Source organism: Bos taurus, chromosome 24, assembly GCF_002263795.3.
Source record: "Bos taurus isolate L1 Dominette 01449 registration number 42190680 breed Hereford chromosome 24, ARS-UCD2.0, whole genome shotgun sequence".
NCBI classification, from domain to species: Eukaryota; Metazoa; Chordata; class Mammalia; order Artiodactyla; family Bovidae; genus Bos; species Bos taurus.
The window spans coordinates 962,998-983,689 of NC_037351.1; the positions used below are offsets into that span (position 1 = coordinate 962,998).

At 42.1% G+C, this 20,692-nt stretch overlaps 1 protein-coding gene across 2 annotated transcripts in view; it reads right to left on the bottom strand.

Annotated features, from left to right (window-relative positions):
• ATP9B (ATPase phospholipid transporting 9B (putative)) overlaps positions 1-20,692 on the bottom strand; it is a 150,298-nt gene that overhangs the window by 83,924 nt on the left and 45,682 nt on the right. For both annotated transcript variants that reach the window (NM_001080255.1, XM_059880790.1), the window contains 2 exon segments: positions 461-541; positions 10,733-10,827. In NM_001080255.1, the coding sequence (NP_001073724.1) occupies positions 461-541; positions 10,733-10,827 (176 nt within the window).

The following is a 20,692-nucleotide window of genomic DNA, read 5'->3' on the forward strand; positions in this document are numbered from 1 at the left end:
TGAGGGAAGAAGGGACTTTAAGCTACACCAAAACACCAGTGAAAAGAATGCAGAATGAAATACATGTATGTACATAAGAAAATGGATGTGGACTTACACACACACACATCCATCCAACCAGTCAGTAAAAATTAAGAAATGATGTGGATATCATCCTGTCCAAAATAAAAACTGGAATAGCTGAATTACTTCATTTTACTGACTCATAATATTTTAAGGGAGAAGGATCTTATTAAGAGTAAATATGCTAAAAACAGAAAAACTGTACTTAATGTATCTCAAAGAAATATTTGACATAGGAAAATTTAAGAAGCTGAAACATTCTCCAGGTCTTCACTTTTTAGTTCAGAGCTTGTTTGAATTGATTCTTGATTTAATTACACTTTCAAAATAAAGGTTTGCTATAATGTTTTTAACGTACACAATGAATATACTTGCATTTAACAAAGATTTAACTTACCCTCGTAAATGTGCCTTCAAAACTATGAATATCCAGTTGTGGCTTCTGAGCATAAACATAAGCATTGATAGAAAAAAGGTCCTGGAATACAGAATATCTGAATTAATTACATGATAATTAAACAGAATTACTTGGAAAGTTCTCAATTACCAACTAATATTTTTCATATATCATTTACCAAAAGAGGTGATTTTCTTATATGTTGTGTGCCAGTACTATGAATTGTGATGCAAGAGAACCCAAAGAAACCACTTTGAAGCTCAAGAGCTGTGGGGATCTCTTGCCTTTAAAGGATGACTGCTATACCTCACAGCAGGCTGTGTCAGAAGCAGTCGGGAGTACCTGGAGCTAACCCCACGGACCATGAGCTTGACTGTGAGCCTGACCCACTTCCCAAGACTCCTCCTGTACACACACCTCCTGCAGCAGTCTAATCACTGAAGCCACTGTCCCCAAAGGGGATGACCTGTCCTGGACCGTGCCTGAGATAAATGGGCAGGATGGAAGGGCTGGAGCTATGGAACGCTATCTGAAAAGTCTGAAGATTCAGAGTACCTCCTGACCAGTTCCTGAACACGACTTGTCTTCCTGCGAAGCCACCCCATGCCTGTTCTCTGTGCTCACTACTCTGGGCCCTTTCATGGTAGCGACCAAGGCAATGAGGCGCACATGCTGAGCCCTGGGGGTCCTCTGAGAAAAGCATCAAAACTGGCGGGATCCGGAGGATCCCTCAACACAGTCTGCCATTTTTGTAAGTTTTGCTTTTATTTTCTATTTTGTTTTGCCTCATGGCTGCTAACACTCAGAAAACCACAGATTTCCAGGCGTGAAGAACAAAGGTCAGATCATAGATGCTGAAGCTCCACAGAGGAGGTGAAGCCCCAGAGGGCAGGTCCAGGAGGCTGGGCGCCGCGAGCCTCACGCTCTCGGCCTGAGTCCCGAGCCCCTCGTGCAGGCAGGTTCCAGCTCAGCCAGAAGAAAGGAGCAAAAGACCCCCATGGCTCTCCACTGCAGGGAAGACGAGGTGAGGGTCCGATTTCAGTCCAGTCAACACCAGTTCAAACCAAACCAAACAAGAAACTCAATACTCTTCAGAACATTATAGAATCCAGAGTCTCTACAAGGTATCAGTATGTTGAAGATACAATCCTAATGTCCAGACACAGGAAGAAATGAGAATACAAGATCCATATTCAAGGAGAATCTAATCAATGAAGACTAATTCTGACATGACCAGACATCAGAATGAGACCAGATGAGAATTTCATAGCAGTTAACTGCTGCTGCTGCTGCTAAGTCGCTTCAGTCGTATCCGACTCTGTGCGACCCCATAGATGGCAGCCCACCAGGCTCTCTGTCCCTGGGATTCTCCAGGCAAGAACACTGGAGTGGGTTGCCATTTCCTTCTCCAATGCATGAAAGTGAAAAGTGAAAGTGAAGTCGCTCAGTCGTGTCTGACTCCTAGCGACCCCATGGACTGCAGCCTACCAGGCCCCTCCGTCCATGGGATTTTCCAGGCAAGAGTACTGGCGTGGGTTGCCATTGCCTTCTCCGATAGCAGTTATTAGGACATTTCAAATCTTTAAAGGAAAACATTCTCTTAAAGAATAAACAAATAGGAAACCACAGGAGAAAAAGAAAACATGTTACAAAAAAGGACCAACTGGAAATTCTAGAATTGAAAAAAAACACAGTTGAAATAAATTCACTCATTAGATAGGCTTAACGGAGAACAGAGTCGGTGAACCTGAAGACAGGTCAAGAGATGGCGACTCTGAAGAACGCACAGGGGTGAGACTGCGACGGCGAGTGCGGCTGCAGCGTCCCTGAGCACAGCAGGTGAGGGCCTGGAAGAGTGCACAGCAGAAAGAGCAGGAAAAGCTTTCTGAGAATCAAGAGGCCAAAACCATGCCAGACTGGCTGACAGCCACATGTGTGCAGACTGAGGAGGCTCAGCAAACCCCCAACCAGGGGAGTAAAACCTGGCACAAAGTCACAGCTAAAGAAGAAACCAAATATAAAGAAAAATCTCAAAAATACCTAGAGAAAAATGACACAGTCTATACAGGGAAAAAACCTATCAAAATAATGACTGATTTTTCATCACAAATAATGAAAGCAGAACATAATGGAACAAAATACTTAGAGTACTGTGGCGGGCGGGGGAACTGGTCAACTCTGAATTCAATATTCAGCAAAAATCTCCTTCACGAAACAGGTGAAACTACAATATTTTGAGATAAAAGAAAATATGAATTCACTGCTAGCAGACATAAACTACAAGAAATGCTAACAGAAGTTCTCTAGGTTGACAGGAAACAATATTCAGTAGAAACTCAGGTCTTTAGGAATGAATGGTGAGGAACAAAAATGATTAATACAGAAGAAAAATAAAAATCTTGGCTTTTAACTTTATTTCTTTAAAATACAGATAAAATATCAGAATAGTTTATGGTATATGTAGACACACTACATATAGAACATCTACAAATACATACAGAAGTATGTGCACACAAAAACTGTGCAGTGTGCTTTAGCATCAAAAATGAGTGTGATAAATGGATCTGTATAATTACAAGGTTCTTAATTTAATGTGGAAATGATACAACTTTAACTTTCCACAATCATTTTTAGTTAAATGCATACTTCAGTCTTTTTGTTGTTGCTGTTCAGTCGCTAAGTCATGTCTGATTCTTGTGACCCCATGAACTACAGCACACCAGGCTTCCCTGTTGTTCACTATCTCCTGGAGTCTGCTCAAATTCAAGTCCACTGAGTTGGTGATGCCATCCAACCATCTCATCCTCTGTTGTTCCCTTCTCCTCCTGCCCTCAATCTTTCCCAGCAAGTCTGAGGAAGTTTGAGGATCACTCATCATTCAAGGGGCTTCCCAGGTGGCTCAGTGATAAAGAATCTGGCTGTCAATGCAGGAGACACAGGAGATGTGGGTTCGATCCTTGGGATGGAAAGGTCTCCTGGAGTAGGAAATGGCAACCCATTCCATTATTCTTGCCTGGAAAATTTCATGGACAGAAGAGCCTGGAGGGTTTCAGTCTGTGGGGTTGCAAAGAGTTGGACACGACTGAGTAACTGAGCACGTCTATCATTTAAAAATTTAAGCACTACGCTGTCACGGTAATTTTTAAAAAGTGACATTTTCATATAAGAGAATATCTTTAGATACATGGAAATAAAGAACTGCCTAGCAACAGCCCCCATATTTCTGAATGCACAAGAACACTGAGAGGAGTGCATTTCATCTAGTATATTAGACATCAAATGACTGAATAATGGCACAATAATGAGAATGTCATTCGAAGCTTTTCATGATAATTTAAAAATCATTCTGAAGTTTTCAATAATGTAGGAAAGCCTCTGCTATTAGGTCAAGGGCAACATTTGTTCGCATTACTTAAAGGTCATTAAAATACATCCTTAATCATAACATGTGGTTCATTACAAATAAAATTGCCTTTCGTTCAATAAAACTAATTAAATGTAAATGGTATTGTTTACTGCTATATGGATCTTTTGAAATAAATCAGCGAGTCATGATTTATTGAAAATTGCTGTGACCTCATTGTTGTTAATAAATTTGCCTGATCACAGAAGCCGGGAACGTGCTTCCCACATGTTTCTGAGCCCTGCCTGCACGGCGGTGAGAAGCCAGACCTGCCATCACAGGGTGGGATCAGCCGACAACACCGCTCTGACTCAGCTTCAATTCTTTGATCACATTAGGTGCTCTGGACACAATAGGAAGCCTGTTCCTCAGTTTTTCAGGAAGGGCTCTAACACAGGTTCACCCATTCCTGGTGGCACCACGGACACAACGCTCCACTGTCGATGCGACAAACAGCAAATGACACTGCACACTCCCTGGGTCTTTTACATCAGACACAGAAAAGTCAAATGAGTGACAGTTATGGGCAGTGTAAGCTATCAGATGAAAAGCCAAACTGCTTTGCCTATGTCCAAAATGAAATTAGAGCTTTCCTTCCTATGAAAAAAAGTCTATATCTAATATGCCAAATTATATGAAGTTACAAATGTAAATTGATGGTTGAATCACGAATTCAGCTAAATTTATCAAAACTTAAAACATTTCATTTTCCAGTTACCTCACCCAAACGCTTAACATACTATCAAAGTGTATCAACCATAAAATTTTAAAAGTAGCACTGTATGAACTGTCTACTCTAGCTTTCTAAGTATTTTGTAATTCATACATCTGTCACTAATAAAAATGAAGAAAATATAATACTGAATGTGATAGAAAGTACTTCCTGTGATCACAGCCAAGGGAATATTCAAAAATACAGGCAACACGGTGGGATTCTAAACATTTTCTTTGGACATAACTTACAAGCAATAAATTATACATGCTTACAGTGTACAATGTTCTGCATCTTAATACAAATACACACCTGTGACACCAACAGGATCAACGCATGGACATTTCTACCAGCACTCTGCAGGCCCCTCTGCACACAGCCTCTGTCACGGCTGACCCATGCTCCTGGAATCTATGTAACACATAGAGCCTTGCTTGTTTGGCTTTTCTTTCAGAAAAATTCTGATACAGTGCCTTAACACTGTACTTCTTTTTTAACACTCTAGCAAATTAACTCTACTACCAATGTTCTGCTGCAACTGCTTCCAGGTGTCAAGCACTCAAGCACCTCCCAGCTCCTGGAAAGGCAATGCAGAGGCAAACACTCTGGGGTGGGCCCCCCCCCCCCCCCAAGCGTAACAGCAAACAGACATCCTCCAGTCACTGGGGCATGTGGCATCTCCCCTCTGCAACTCTGGGGAGACTACTTGAGAATGTGTGCTGGGAACGGAAGGCAGGACACAGAGGAGGGAAAGGGTGCCTGAGAAGCAGCAGCGGGAAGCCTCCAGGGCTCAGCGGACAGGCTGAGGCCAACGGGCTACCCTGTTAACAAGAAGTGAGAACTGAAAGCTGGGCGTCTTCAGTGACAACGCAACAGCACAGCCTTCTCTCGGGCAACACCTAAGAAAAGGAAGAGCAAAGCCAACAGAAACGCTGGGGGTCTAAGTGAGGCTGCAGAGAGTGGAGAGGAGGATTGCGCAGAGAAGACTCCGGCCCAGCTGCAGGCTGCCGTGAAAAGAACCTACTCGACCTCACTCAGAAAACCATCTTTCAGCCACAGAGATTCAGCAACAGGACTGAACCTCCTTCCCTATGGTCTATGTGCAGGGAATATTTAATAATTACAAGACAATAAATGCTAATGACCAGCCTCTCACTTTGAGACTACCGCTGACAAACACTGACAGTGGTTAAAATGATAAACAAACACGGGTGGAAGAACAGCCTTCTGGGCACAACACAAAATCCACATTCAAAAAAAGAAAATGTATAAATATTCACCGACACAGAATTTAAAACATTTACACATTAATATGGCAAAAGATTGGAGAAGGCAATGGCAACCCACTCTAGTACTCTTGCCTGGAAAATCCCATGGATGGAGGAGCCTGGTGGGCTGCAGTCCATGGGGTCGCGACTGAGCGACTTCCCTTTCATTTTTCCCTTTCATGCATTGGAGAAGGAAATGGCAACCCACTCCAGTGTTCTTGCCTGGAGAATCCCAGGGACAGAGAGCCTGGTGGGCTGCCGTCTATGGGGTTGCACAGAGTCGGACGCAACTGAAGCGACTTAGCAGCAGCAGCAGCAGCATGGCAAAAGATATAAAGTGTAAAGTCAGGAAACAGTCTGGGAGAACAGATATGCAAAGGTCTGGAGAAGTCTGCACACTCAGACACCGAAGTTGAGGCTTTAAAACAGAACCTCCCAGGGCAAGCTTAAAATTGTGCTAAAATAGTGAGCAAGTCAGCAAACAGTACGGCTGCAATTGGCCAGCAGTTGTTTTTGATTTCCTACTCAGAGTTCAAATGCTAGACGGACTAGGGGGTTCATGTGTAAAGCATAATTATTTTTAAAGTAACCATTTATAACCATAGAGTGGGACAGTCCAAGCATAAAGACAAGGCAGTGACTTTTTTTTAAAGTAACCATTTATAACCAAGATTGCCGGGAGAAATATCAATAACCTCAGATATGCAGATGACACCACCCTTATGGCAGAAAGTGAAGAGGAACTAAAAAGCCTCTTGATGAAAGTGAAAGTGGAGAGTGAAAAAGTTGGCTTAAAGCTCAACATTCAGAAAATGAAGATCATGGCATCCGGTCCCATCACTTCATGGGAAATAGATGGGGAAACAGTGGAAACAGTGTCAGACTTTATTTTTCTGGGCTCCAAAATCACTACAGATGGTGACTGCAGCCATGAAATTAAAAGATGCTTACTCCTTGGAAGGAAAGTGATGACCAACCTAGATAGCATATTCAAAAGCAGAGACATTACTTTGTCAACAAAGGTCCGTCTAGTCAAGGCTATGGTTTTTCCTGTGGTCATGTATGGATGTGAGAGTTGGACTGTGAAGAAGGCTGAGTGCCGAAGAATTGATGCTTTTGAACTGTGGTGTTGGAGAAGACTCTTGAGAGTCCCTTGGACTGCAAGGAGATCCAACCAGTCCATTCTGAAGGAGATCAGCCCTGGGATTTCTTTGGAAGGAATGATGCTAAAGCTGAAACTCCAGTACTTTGGCCACCTCACGCAAAGAGTTGACTCATTGGAAAAGACTCTGATGCTGGGAGGGATTGGGGGCAGGAGGAGAAGGGGACGACAGAGGATGAGATGGCTGGATGGCATCACTGACTCGATGGACATGAGTCTGAGTGAACTCTGGGAGTTGGTGATGGACAGGGAGGCCTGGCGTGCTGCGATTCATGGGGTCGCAAAGAATTGGACATGACTGAGTGACTGATCTGATCTGATCTTTATAACCATGGAGTGGAAACAGTCTAAGCAAGAAATAAAGGCAGTGATTATTTATTTTTAAAAATATTTTTATTGAAATATATGACATCTAACATTGTGTAAATTTAAGATGTACAAGTCAGTTTGAAAGTCACTGTAATGATAATTAGCACTTCTATCACATTATATAAATAATCATTCTAGAGACTACTTTAAAACTGCTGTTAGGTCACCTTATTTAAGGACAGGAAGCTTTTATATGGACAAAAGAAACTATAAACAAAAATATTTAAAACAGATTAAAACAGTGAAGAATGATAAATGATTAGCCAACTAGATATAAAAACCTCTTTAAAAACATACAACAGGAAAATGGGTAGACAACATGAACAGACACTTACAAAAAAATAAAATAAGTCTACTTTCTTAGGTAAGAAATCTTCAACCTCACAGAAAGATTAAAAGCATATTTAAATGGGATGCCACTCTCGCAGTCATCAGACTGAAGAGGCTGACGGGTCCACTGACTAACGTACAGGAGATGAGCAGGGCTGTCACTGTCGTCTTCTAGAGCATTCTGGCCAAAGGATCAAACCGCTGCGCTATGCCTACTTCTGCACTCTATTATTATCTATAAAATATCAAAACATTAACTTTCACATTCACCAATGCCAGGCTAGTCCCAGAGGTTATAATTTGCCAAATACCATGTAACTAAAAAACTCCTTCAGAGACATGTATTTTCTAACATAAAAGGATAACCCCCAAACATACTGCTGAACGCCTATCCTAACAGGAAAAATGTGCACAGCTTCACTCACGTGTTTGTGAAGGAAGCTGTGTGGTTGAGAACAAGGGTATGAAGTGCCTTCCAGGACAGAGGAGACATGGCCGGGGTGTGCCCCGTCCTCCTGGCAGGTATGTTCCTGAAGTAAGCAAACCCTCCAATAGCAAAGGCCCATTGCTCTGGACTTGTTAAAACTTTATGCTTGATGGACCACCTTTTAATTTTAATTTTAAATATCATGGAGCTCAGTTAGCCCATAAGACACATATTTCTCACTAAGAATTAATCAAACTTCTACAAGCTGTGTCATTGCAACTGGTGTGAGATTTGCCCTCCCACTGCAAGATGAACAAATCATGTGAGTCAGCTGTTTCAGACACAGGACACAGGGTACCTGGTAGAGTCGCAGGACTGGGACCCTCGGGAGACGAGAACGCAGCTGCGAGCCCCAGGGAGGCCAGCCTCCTGCCCAGGGCAGGTGCCGCGCCTGGGGCCAGGCTGCAGAGCGGCGGGTAGAGCCCAGGGACCTGCGGGAGCTGGCAGGCGCCGGCACAGAGGGAGGGGGAGGGAAGGACAGGCCACAGCAGGTCTGATGAGTCTGCTCCCGCCTTGGACTGAGGAGGACAAGGGAAGTGATGGCTGGCGCAGTGTGACCAGAAGCATCCTGCCCAGACCCAGGGATGACACAGAGTTGGGGAGAGACACAGTCTGAGCAGCTGGAGTTAGAGGTACCTCAGAAGAGCCTGAGATGCCCACAGTTACCCCAGGAGGAGCAGGCCCTGGGGTGGGGTTACATTAGCATCACGATAAAGGGGACTCCAGGCCTCCCCAACAAAGCTTAAGAACAAGTCTTGGAAAGGTCAAGTTTATCCACAAGTTATGGAACTAAGACAATGAAGATCAGTAGGTTGCGAAGTAAGAGAAAAACATAGTTATTTACATTATTCAGCACCCAATTAAAAGTTATCAGCTATGCAAGGAAGCAGGAAAGTGTGACCTGTAACAAGGAGAAAAATTCTTTAAAAAGAAACATACTCAGAAATAACAGAGACAACGGAATTAACAAACAAAAAATATGTATCACAAACTGCTGAAAGAGTTAAATGAAACTGTGAACACATTAGGAGAGAAGAGGACTTAAATAATAACAAAAAGTGGTGACCACATGGAACCTGGTTCCAGAGATTAAAAATACAGTATTTGGAATAAAATAATTTGTTGCTGCTGCTGCTACTGCTGCTGCTGCTAAGTCGCTTCAATCATGTCCGACTCTGTTCGAACTCATAAACGGCAGCCCACCAGCTTCCTCCCATCCCTGGGATTCTCCAGGCAAGAACACTGGAGTGGGGTGCCGTTTCCTTCTTCAAGGTCTTTAACAGAAAACTAGACATTGGTGAATTTAAAAACCGACCAACATGGGACTTCCCTGGGAAGTGAGAAGCTCGACATGGGCAGGAATGTCAAGTCTAACACTTGTCACCCGTGTCCCAGGGAGAGGAGTCTGGGCAGAAAGGAGGACGGAAAGAGAAGAAAACCATGAGCCCACAGACCCAAGAAACCCAACAAACTCTAAAGAAGGAAGGAATTTCAACGCAGGCACTACCGAAAGTATAGCTGACGGAAAGCACCTGAAGAATCAAAATACTGCCAAGGCTGACATATGTCACACAGATTTAGTTTCCCCAAAGTGCAATACATACAAGAATGAGGAAGTCCCCGGTGATTCACAGAATTAACTGTGAACCATGAGCCGTCCCTACTTCCATCAAAGCCAGCCCATCTCAGGACAGTGAGCAAATCCAGAGGATTCAACCCCCTTCCCTGCAACAACTGCTTGGCTTCAAGGTCATTCTTAAGACAATCTCAGTCTTTCTTTACTCTCCAATGAATATCAACAAATCATGTTAAGATAAAGCTGTTCTCATTCAAATAAACAGCACATACAATACCCAACAACACCAAAAGGCCACAATTGTGATTTTGCTTAAAGAAAAAGAAAAAAAGATGTGTAGCAGTTTCGGAGATTCTGAGCACATGTGAGATGGACTTTCAGAGACCACGGAACACGCTGAAATCCACAAGCATGGTGTCCTCTATCCTGTCCATCTCCAGGCAGCAGAGGCCCAGCCAGAAGTCTGCAGGTGTCTTTCTCCTCCTCAGGAGCTGACAGACACAGGGACACTGTACCTCCTCCTCCCCAGGGAAGACTCTCCACTCTCAGAGGGAAAAGCTGAAGTGGATGGGCTGAGTTCAGGGCTGGGGATGCCCCCCCTGAATTATCCCAAAGCAGCACCTTAATAGCCTTCTGGGAGTCAGTCAGTTACCAAAAACGGACTCATCTAACCCCCACCAGGAGTCTCAATTTCAAAGATTACTCAAATGAGAGGATTAAAAATAGAAATAACAAGGAAAGGGAAAGAAAAGAAGGAAAACCTGAGCCAAGCTCAGAACATTCAAAACCACACCTCAAACAGGGTATGTGCTAAGATATCACAGAAATTATGTGGGCATAATTTTCGATGAATTTAGTAGTGAAATTATTCTTTACATTATCAATGCATTAATCAAGTTAGCTGGTACGTAAGTGCACAGAAATGACCATACAGTAACTGATGGAGTAACGACAACAACGCTCACCCCCAGAGCGGGCAGCCTCTGTGTGCAGCTCACCGCCACTTTCAGCTTCCAGTCAGTTTCACCATCGAGTTGATCAGTTCGAATAAAACACGAACCTTGGAATAAGAGAAGAAAAACTCCTGAGTTATGGGTACCTTAAAGCCACAATTCTTCGTACAGTGGTGATATACAAATGATGTATCTAGAGATTCCCATGAACAAAAATCCTTAGAAGTCTCCTTATTTGACTCACAAAATGAGTTTGCTGAAAAGACAGAGCGCGTTAACTGTTTAAGTGATTACCTCCTGTTTGGTGTTCTTGACTATTAAGGTTTACTATTAATTAGTACTTTATTTTAGAAAGTTATAGAGGTGGCAAATAAGCACATGAAAAGATGCTCCACATCACAAAAGGGAAACGAAAGGGAATACAACAAGGAGACGCCACTCAACACCTATGAGAATGGCCAGACTCTAGAACACCGACAGCGCCAAACGCTGGGGACTCAGAGCAATGTGAACTCTCTTTCATTGCTGCTGGGAATGCAAATGGTGCAGCCACTTTGGAAGACGGTTTGGTGTTTTTTACAAAGCTAAACATAATTTTACCATACAATCCAGCAACTGCACTCCCTGACACTTATCCAAAAGAGCTGAGGAACTTATGTTCCATGATATCCTGCATGTAGATTTTATACCAGCTTTATTCACAACTGCCAAAACTTGGAAACAACCAAGACGTCCTTGGGTGAGTGAATGGATCACTGTGGTAAATGTGGATAATGGAGAATAATTCAGCAATACAATGAAATGAGCTATCAAGTCATGAAAAGATATGGAGGAACTTTAAATGTTTATTTCTCAGTGAAAGAAACCAATCTCAAAAGGCTGCATACTATGTGATTCCAATTACATGACATTCTGGAAAAGAAAAAACTACGGAAACACTGAAAAGATCAGTGGTTGCCCAGGATGGAGTGGGGGTAGAGGCAAACAGGCAGAGCACAGAAGATTTTAGGTCGGAGAAAATACTCTTTATGATACTATATACAACGACGGATGGGCGTCATTACACATTTGCCAAAACCCACAGAACGTACTACACCAAGAGAGAATCTCAATGCGAATGATGGAAGCTTGGTGACAGTGATGTGCCAGTGTGAGTCTGTCAATTGTAACAAATGGCCCGTCTGGTGGGGACGCTGATAATGAGGGAAGCTACCCGTGTGTGAGGGCAGGGAATATACTGCAAACCTCTGCACCCCCTTCTCACTGTTCTGTGAACCTAAGAACAAAGTACAACATTTTTAAAAACCTTTAAGAAACATATTCAGATTATTATAGAAAATGTAAACCAAAAATGTTACACATACATTTGTTCTCTGCAGGATAGGAAAACTGCAAATAACTGAAACTGCACTATAGTAACCTACATCTAAATTTATATTGTAACACCTGCAAAAATGGAGATTACTTTTCATTGTACTTTTTTCATATTTATATTTCTGAGCTCCCCTTCCCCTGTCTAGCAGTGTTTGCTCCTATCCATCAATTTTATGTAGAATTATACTATTGACCAGCACAGTTCAGCACAGTGCAGCTCTGTTGAACGGCTCACTGCATACATGCTCCTTTAACAGAGCTCAAGCTATGACAACTATTGGCTGACTACATGTCCTCTCCACTTCAGTAGCTAATTTCATCAATAAGTTATCTCATGGCCTTTTCCCTTTTATCCAGAGGAAGAGACTGCCGTATGCCAGGTCAGCTTTCAATAGTGATCACTACAGCAAAACAGAAGCATTAAATTAAAGGTTTGCATGCTATCTAGAAATAAATACCTCCTAACATCTTTTAAAAAATAAATGAAGACCTAATGAAGATTTTATAGGAAATGTCTAGAAATGTTCACTAAGAACTTAGGAAAGAAAGGCAGCACTGTCAACTTCTGAATTAACTCATGTGGCTTGGCCTTGCTTCACATTATTACAGGTTGATACACCACACTGGTCTTAGGTGTGTACCCAACATCCACTGAACACCACCATACTGAAAGCATTATTCCAGGGACTACAGTTCCTACTGACCTTATTAATAATTAGATAAACAACCAAATAAAATTAAAGAAAAAAAAATGTGCTGGGAGAATCAGAGTATGCATGCCACTGGCCATACAAGTAGCCCAGCCATAAAGTTCTAAAATGAAACTTAGTCTTTTGGAGTAGGCTTTTTAGAGCCCTATACCAGAAATGGGGTGGAGGACTTCTGTGAGAGGCCCTAAGGGAGGAGGATTCAGCTGGAAAATGACTATGATATACACTTAAGGAAAAGAAGACCCACAGTAACACATATCAAGTGTTCACGTCTTCTGGGCATGGGGGTTCTCTGGTCGCCTAGTGATTAGGATGCTGGGCTCTCACTGCCACAGGCCCCCGGTTCAATCCCTGGCCGGGGAATTAAGATCCTACAAGATATGCAGTGCGACTCCCCCCCCACCCCCCACCCCCCACAAAAGTCTTCTTAGAAAATTTTGAACCTCAAGGGCCAAAGGGCCAGAATAAAAGATACCAACGGTGGGCCAGGGCAGGAAGGATGAGGCCTGGGACAAAGTAGCAGGAAGAACAGTAAGGGACACCGGAGGGATTCAACACAAGCACACTTTGGCCTGGCTCTCTCTGGGTAGGTCTTTCAAAGATTATGATGAGAACAGAAAACTCCAAATTAAGGAAGCAGTAGTTATGGAGTCTACATTTTCAGTTAGAAACTATTTTGGACTTGGCCCCTCAAAAAATGTAGAGTTATATATGTATCCACAATAGGGTGTCATTTCTTTCTCATCAAAAATGAAGGCTATTACTACTTACTGAGCACCTACTAGTCAGTGAAGGACAGGGGAGCCTGGCATGCTGCAGTCCACGGGGTCGCCAAGAGTCAGACATGATTTTTGAGTCCGAACACAACTAAGTGACAGTCCTGGCCCACACAGAACATCTGATGTCCCAGAGACAGGAGGCAGGTGATGCCCTGTGCAGGCTCAGAGGAGAACTGCCCCAGGGTCTCACCAGGAAGCACAGCTCCATGCCACCATCGGGTCCATGAGATTCCAGACCCCAGTGCCGTACACCAACACAGACCTCGTCACAGCTGATTTATCTAACAGCTTGAACCACATTACACAAACCAGGAATTTAGTTTGGATGCTGGTTGTTTAGTCAATGGTTTATTTTTAAAGACCTGGCTAACAACTTTGTGAAATCTTGCTCCTCCACAGTACCCTCCCTCTGATATCCTTGCTCAGAGTATTTCCTTGCTTTCTAGGCTCTGCGTAAACCTCTTACTGGTTTAAAAAAAAATAGTGCCATTCGAATGTGCTTGGTTGGTCAGATTTTTCATTCTTTATCAGTGAATGTGTATGGCTCATGGGGAACTCTCGCAATTCTGGACAGTCCTACTTTGGCCCCACAGTCGGTCAGGGACCAGCAGCTGGAAGGTTCTCTGCCTGAGCCTGGGACCACAGCCTGGACAGACGCACTGACGTCTAGGCAGGGGTGATGGGGGTGCATGTGATTCTGTTTTGAAGGTCAGCTTCACAGGAACTGTCCTGGGAACAGAGCGGGGAATCTAGAGACTGTGCTCAGGCCCCGGGCCAACATGGGTGAGCCTGTCTGTTTCCCAGAAGCCTTTCCAATCTGTCCCACTCCCACTATTCCTGCATGGAGTAGCCCAGTGTCTGCACACACAGACGGGTCGGGGGCTGTGGGCCCCCTACTGGGTGACTTTCCCCCGGAGTCTAGCAGGGAAGTTTCTGGCAGGGCTGCTGTTTCCCTTGCTGGAGTGCATCACAGATTCGTCCTCTGAACTACTGCCCACCAAGCTCCCCATTGTTTTCAGCACTGCCCTCATGCATGGACTTAAGCAAGGTCTGTTCCCAATAAAGTTCACAGGGAAACAAATTTTGTTATGCATTATTTGTCAACAGATTTATGATAAGGAGAATAACTGGTTTTAACTAAAAAGGAGTTCAAGGAAATTTGCAGTACATATTATTTTACGCTTAAACGTTTTTCTCAAGATTGCTTTTTTCCTCTTAAATATATGCATGTTTATACATCTGTGTGTGTACTTCATAAAGTACAAAAACAACTTGAAAGGGAGTGGATTCTAGATTCTGTCTGACACATACTTTGAGACATCGATGCCCATGGCTCTGCTCTAAAGGTTTGCTTTCTAACATATAAAATGAGACAAGAAAGACTCTCTAAAGCCTCTTAAATTTCACATATTTTGTGTTTATATACCTTACCTAGATATCTGTAAACTTACCAAACACTAGAAACAATATACATGCTCTTCTTCAAAGTAAAAGGATATACCTCATGTTAAATAATTACACTATTCTTAAAATTATAGAGGAAATTGACATATCATTTATCTTCCAGTACAGTTAATAGGGATAGGGAGGCATGCTACATTCCATGGAGTCACAAAGAGTTGGACACAACTGGGCAGCTGAACAACAACAGTTAACATTACTAGACTCACACGATATGATTTAAAGAGAGAAAATGAACTGTAGAAAAACTGTAAATATGGCCACCTTGTCTTACACGAACTATGTCTAGTAATTTTTTAACAGCAAGCACTAGCTATAACCGATGCCACTTAAGGCTCAGTAAAAATGAATTATTAAATTGGTCTGCTTATATCCTATTACTGACTTCTTATGAATACTTGATTTTATTTGGTATAATTGACAAGAGTTGACAGCAAAGGACAGGTTTAATGATCATCAAATGAAGATTAACTCATGTATGGGTCGCCTAGGAGAGCTGGTGATAAAGTAATTGATGGGACCCTCAGAGACAGGGCACACGAGTCTGTCATAAGTTTTAATAAGTTACCCTGTAATATTAGCAGCCTGCCTGCAACAGCTCACACATGCAACGGCTCTGAAAGAGACAGGCTACAGTATGTGCCCAACAAAAGAAAAATAGACATTGACTTTGCATATGTAATACCAGATCATTTGCCATTAAACTTAATTTCTAAATCATTTATATGACTTAATGACTCTTCATGAAATTTTTAAGCTGTGGCAAGATGAATAGTACCACACAGAGAATGCAGAGGAGTACAGTGTCATTTACCTACCCCTCGCCCACTAACAAGTGACAGCTGATCTCTTGTGGTATGTCCCAAACACTTAAACGATAATGTCATCACTTAGGAGACAAGTGAAAAAGATATTGGCATTTATAAGAGATTGATGAAAATTAGTTCTAAAGCATTAATTTCTCTTAATACCACTAGAAGAATTGTGTGCATTCAGGAGATATTTGATCTGAATTAAGAAACTGATGAAGCAATTGATTAATTGGAATTTAAGCCATCAGTCACCAGATCCATCAACAGCTTCATTTACATTCTAAACAATCAACTGACGGCCCGATAGAATACCCTGTATTAATACACAGTCAATATGATGCCACCAAGAGACTCGCTGAGCTGTATTGACAAACGCCCAGTGGCTATTGTCCAAACTTGAACATGCTGCACAGATTTAAGACTTTTATACTGCCTAGTGTTAAAGATTCTTATTATAATAGACAATGCATTATCAGGGCTTTCTGAGCTGAAACTAAAAAATAATAAAGTAATATTTATAGTGTTAGCAGATACACAAAAAATTCTGAATGTGTACTTTTAAAAATTACGCTTTAATTTAAAAACTTAAATAATTATATAAAGTCACAGAAACAGAATTTCTAAAAATAAATCTTTGATTGAAAGTAATATTATGACACAAATTTTACATAGCTAGAAGCTATGCAGTCATTTTATAAAGAGAAGAAAAATATCACAAAACAGGAATCTGACATGTTAATATCTCCATATAAGTATTAGTAACTGTTTTAACAATTAAAACTTGACATAAAAAATCCTAAACCTGAGAAATATAACCACAGGTTAAAACAGATGACAGCATGATCTTAAACTTGGATCATTAATAATCTTTTAGGAATATGTAAAAAATAAAAAAATTAGCAGACATATATATTGTGTACATTCTTTTCAGGAACAAAGTGATAATTCTTAGGAGTCTCAAAAAGATCTATGTCCTCCAAAAATTAAATATCATTATCCTACAGAGAGAAACTGTCCCTACAACATACAATACAAAGCAAAATCTGAGAAAAAGGAGACATTTTTAGAACATAATCCATTTGGATACAATTCTATTTATCTGAAGTCAGCACAACAGACTATATCATTTGTCACTATAACACTATAACTAATGTTCTAATATTCTATTTGAATTGCTATCTTACTATGTCATGCCATAACAATTATACAGTGGCTGAATTACAATTTCCAAAACTTTAGCAAAGAATTTGTATTCTAGCCTTCAGATTCTTGCTCTGAAAAATGGACTTTTCTAATAATCTTCTAGCTTTAAAGTGATGGATATTGTTCACATTTAATCTCCTAACATGATGTGCATAATATATTTCTTTTAAGTTAATTACCTATAGCCATTTTCACATTTAGTATAATATTCTTACATATATATCTACCATAATCACTACAAAGGCAATTAAATATAAAAGCACCTCCCAAATACACACATTGTTATTCATTATACTGAATACATTTACAAACAAAGATAAACAAACCATAAATAAGGAGAGATGGCAGTGTAAAAATCTCTGTAAACCCATTCCTCCATAACTGTAATGAGAACATTAGCAAAAGGTGTCAAAAGCAATTTTTTTCAAAACTCTGGAAAATAATCAGACTTGCAACAATCCCAGGTGCATTTATTTAAGAAATGGGGCTAAATCTAACTATGACAGACTTGTGTGGTCTGACTTGTCCCTTTTCCAGTAACCTGTCCCCAAGTCAAACTTCACAGAGCTGAGGAAACCAGAGGTCTGGCAGACACTGAGGAGAACAAATGAGGGCTGGGACTCCCCAAACTCCACGCCCAGAGAGCTGTAATCACCTGACTAGGTAGGGTTTGTCTGGCTTTGACCCAACCCACAGTTGAGTCACAGAGAATGGTGTTTCTCCTGGAATCTTTGTCAGAAGCAATCAGTGGCAACTGTTCATTATCGCAGATTCCTTGGGTGGTAGCAAAGCTGGGGTAAACAACAAGCTGATCACAAAATTTAAAAGAAAAGCTGGAAAATCAGATGACAAGGGGTAAGAGCTCTATATTCCCAAGAGTCTAGAAGGCCACACCTGCCAGTGCAGGGATACACACATCCCCTTGAAAACTGCAAAGGCCCAAATCTCTCAAGCCTAGCAGAACTTGAGGGTCTGTACAAACAAGACATGAAGGCAAAGGCAGAGTTTAACTGCCTGTCACAGCTCTGCAGGTGCTAAGGGAACACTATTCTATCCATAAAAGATAAACCTTCCAACTCTACTAGTTAATAGTAAGTCTCCATCATACAGAGCTCACTAGGTGATGGAAGGGGACAGGACTGTTACACACAGTCATTTAGGAACCTAAGCTGAGGGAAGCTCTGCCATCTTCAACAGGCAGCTCCCAAGGTCAGAGCAGTCATGGAGACGCAGCCAGCGCAGGGAGAGCCGGGGCTAAAACCGGTGCATGCAGCTTTCAGCCACCCTTCCTCTGCCACACCTCAGGGCATGGCTTCGTCTAACTGGACAGGAAAGGGAAAGGGACTGGTAAAGTAGTTCGCCAGTCTCTGTCCCACAGGAAAAAGAAAACTGCCCATTAAATAGCACACAGTAAAGTAAATTTAGGTAAAGGGAACATTTCATGCAAAGACGGGCTCAATAAAGGACAGAAATGGTATGAACCTTACAGAAGCAGAAGATATTAAGAAGAGGTGGCAAGAATACACAGAAGAACTATACAAAAAAGATCATCATGACCCATATAACCATGATGGTGTGATCACTCACCTTGAGCCAGACATCCTAAAGTGTGAGATCAAGTGGGCCTTAGGAAGCATTGCTACGAACAAAGCTAGGGGAGGTGATGGAAACCAGTTCAACTATTCCAAATCCTAAAAGTTGATGCTATAAAAGTGCTGCACTCAATATACCAGCAAATTCGGAAAACTCAGCAGTGGCCACAGGACTGAAAAAGGCCAGTTTTCATTCCAATCCCAAAGAAAGGCAAAGCCAAAGAATGTTCAAACTACCGCACAATTGGACTCATCTCACATGCCAGCAAAGTAATGCTCAAAATTCTCCAAGCCAGGCTTCAACAGTACGTGAACTGTGGACTTCCAGATGTTCAAGCTGGTTTTAGAAAAGGCAGAGGAACCAGAGATCAAATTGCCAACATCCGCTAGATCATCGAAAAAGCAAGAGAATTCCAGAAAAACATCTACTTCTGCTTTATTGACTGCACCAAAGCCTTTGACTATGTGGATCAAACAAACTATGGAAAATTCTTAAAGAGATGAGAATACCAGACCACCTGACCTGCCTCCTGAGAAATCTGTATGTGGGTCAAGAAGCAATGGTTACAACTAGAAATGGAACAGACTGGTTCCAAATCGGCAAAGGAGTATGCCAAGGCTGCATACTGTCATCCTGCTTATTAACTTATATGCAGAGTACATCATGCGAAATGCTGGGCAGGATGAAGCACAAGCTGGAATCAAGATTGCCAGGAGAAATATCAATAACCTCAGGTATGTAGATGACACCACCCTTATGACAGAAAGTGAAGAAGAACTAAAGAGCCTCTTGATGAAAGTGAAAGAGGAGAGTGAAAAAGTTGGCTTAAAACTCAACATTTAGAAAACTAAAATCATGGCATTCAGTCCCCTCACTTCATGGCAAATAGATGGAGAAACAGTGGAAACAGTGAGAGACTTGGGGCTCCAAAATCACTGAAGATGGTGATTGCAGCCACGAAATTAAAAGACACTTGCTCCTTGGAAGGAAAGTTATGACCAACCTAGACAGCATATTAAAAAGCAGAGACGTTACTTTGCCAACAAAGGTCCATCTAATCAAAGCTATGGTTTTTCCAGTAGTCATGTATGGATGTGAGAGTTGGACTATAAAAAAGCTGAGTGCAGAAGAACTGATGCTTTTGAACTGTGGTGTTGGAGAAGACTCTTAAGAGTCCCTTGGACTGCAAGGAGATCCAACCAGTCAATCCTAGAGGAAATCAGTCCTAAATATTCATTGGAAGGATTGATGCTGAAGTTGAAACTCCAATACTTTGGCCACCTGATGCCAAGAACTGACTCACTGGAAAAGATCCTGATGCTGGGAAAGACTGAAGGCAGGAGGAGAAGGGGACGACAGAGGATGAGATGGTTGGATGGCATCACTGACTTGATGGACATGAATTTGAGTAAGCTCCAGGAGTTGGTGATGGACAGGGAAACCTGGCGTGCTGCAGTCTGTAGGGTCGTAGAGAGTCAGACACGACTGATCAATGAACTGAACTGTGAAGTGAAAGGCGCTCAGTCATGTCTGACTCTTTGTGACCCAATGGACTATACAGTCCATGGAATTCTCTAGCCCAGAATACTGGACTGCGTAGCCTTTCCGTTCTCCAGGAGATCTTCCCAACCTAGGATCAAACCCAGGTCTCCTGCATTGCAGGCAGATTCTTTACCAGCTGAGCTACAAGGGAAGAACTGAACTGAAAGTAAATTTATATCTAGCCCTAGGTGGCGCTAGTGGTTAGAAACCTGCCTGCCAATGCAGCAGACTTAGATATAGGCTGGATCTCTGGATCGGGAAGATTCCCCTGGAGGAGGACATGGCAACCCACTCCAGTATTCTTGCCAGTATTCTTGCCTGGAGAATCCCATGGACAGACAAGCCTGGCAGGTTATAGTCCATGGGGTTGCACAGAGTCGAACACAACTGAAGCAACTTAGCATGCCTCTTAGGATGTAAATAATCGTAACACAATTGGTGAAAAAAGAAAACATCTTCCTTCTTTATGATGACTTAAAATGTCCTTAAAAAAAGGAA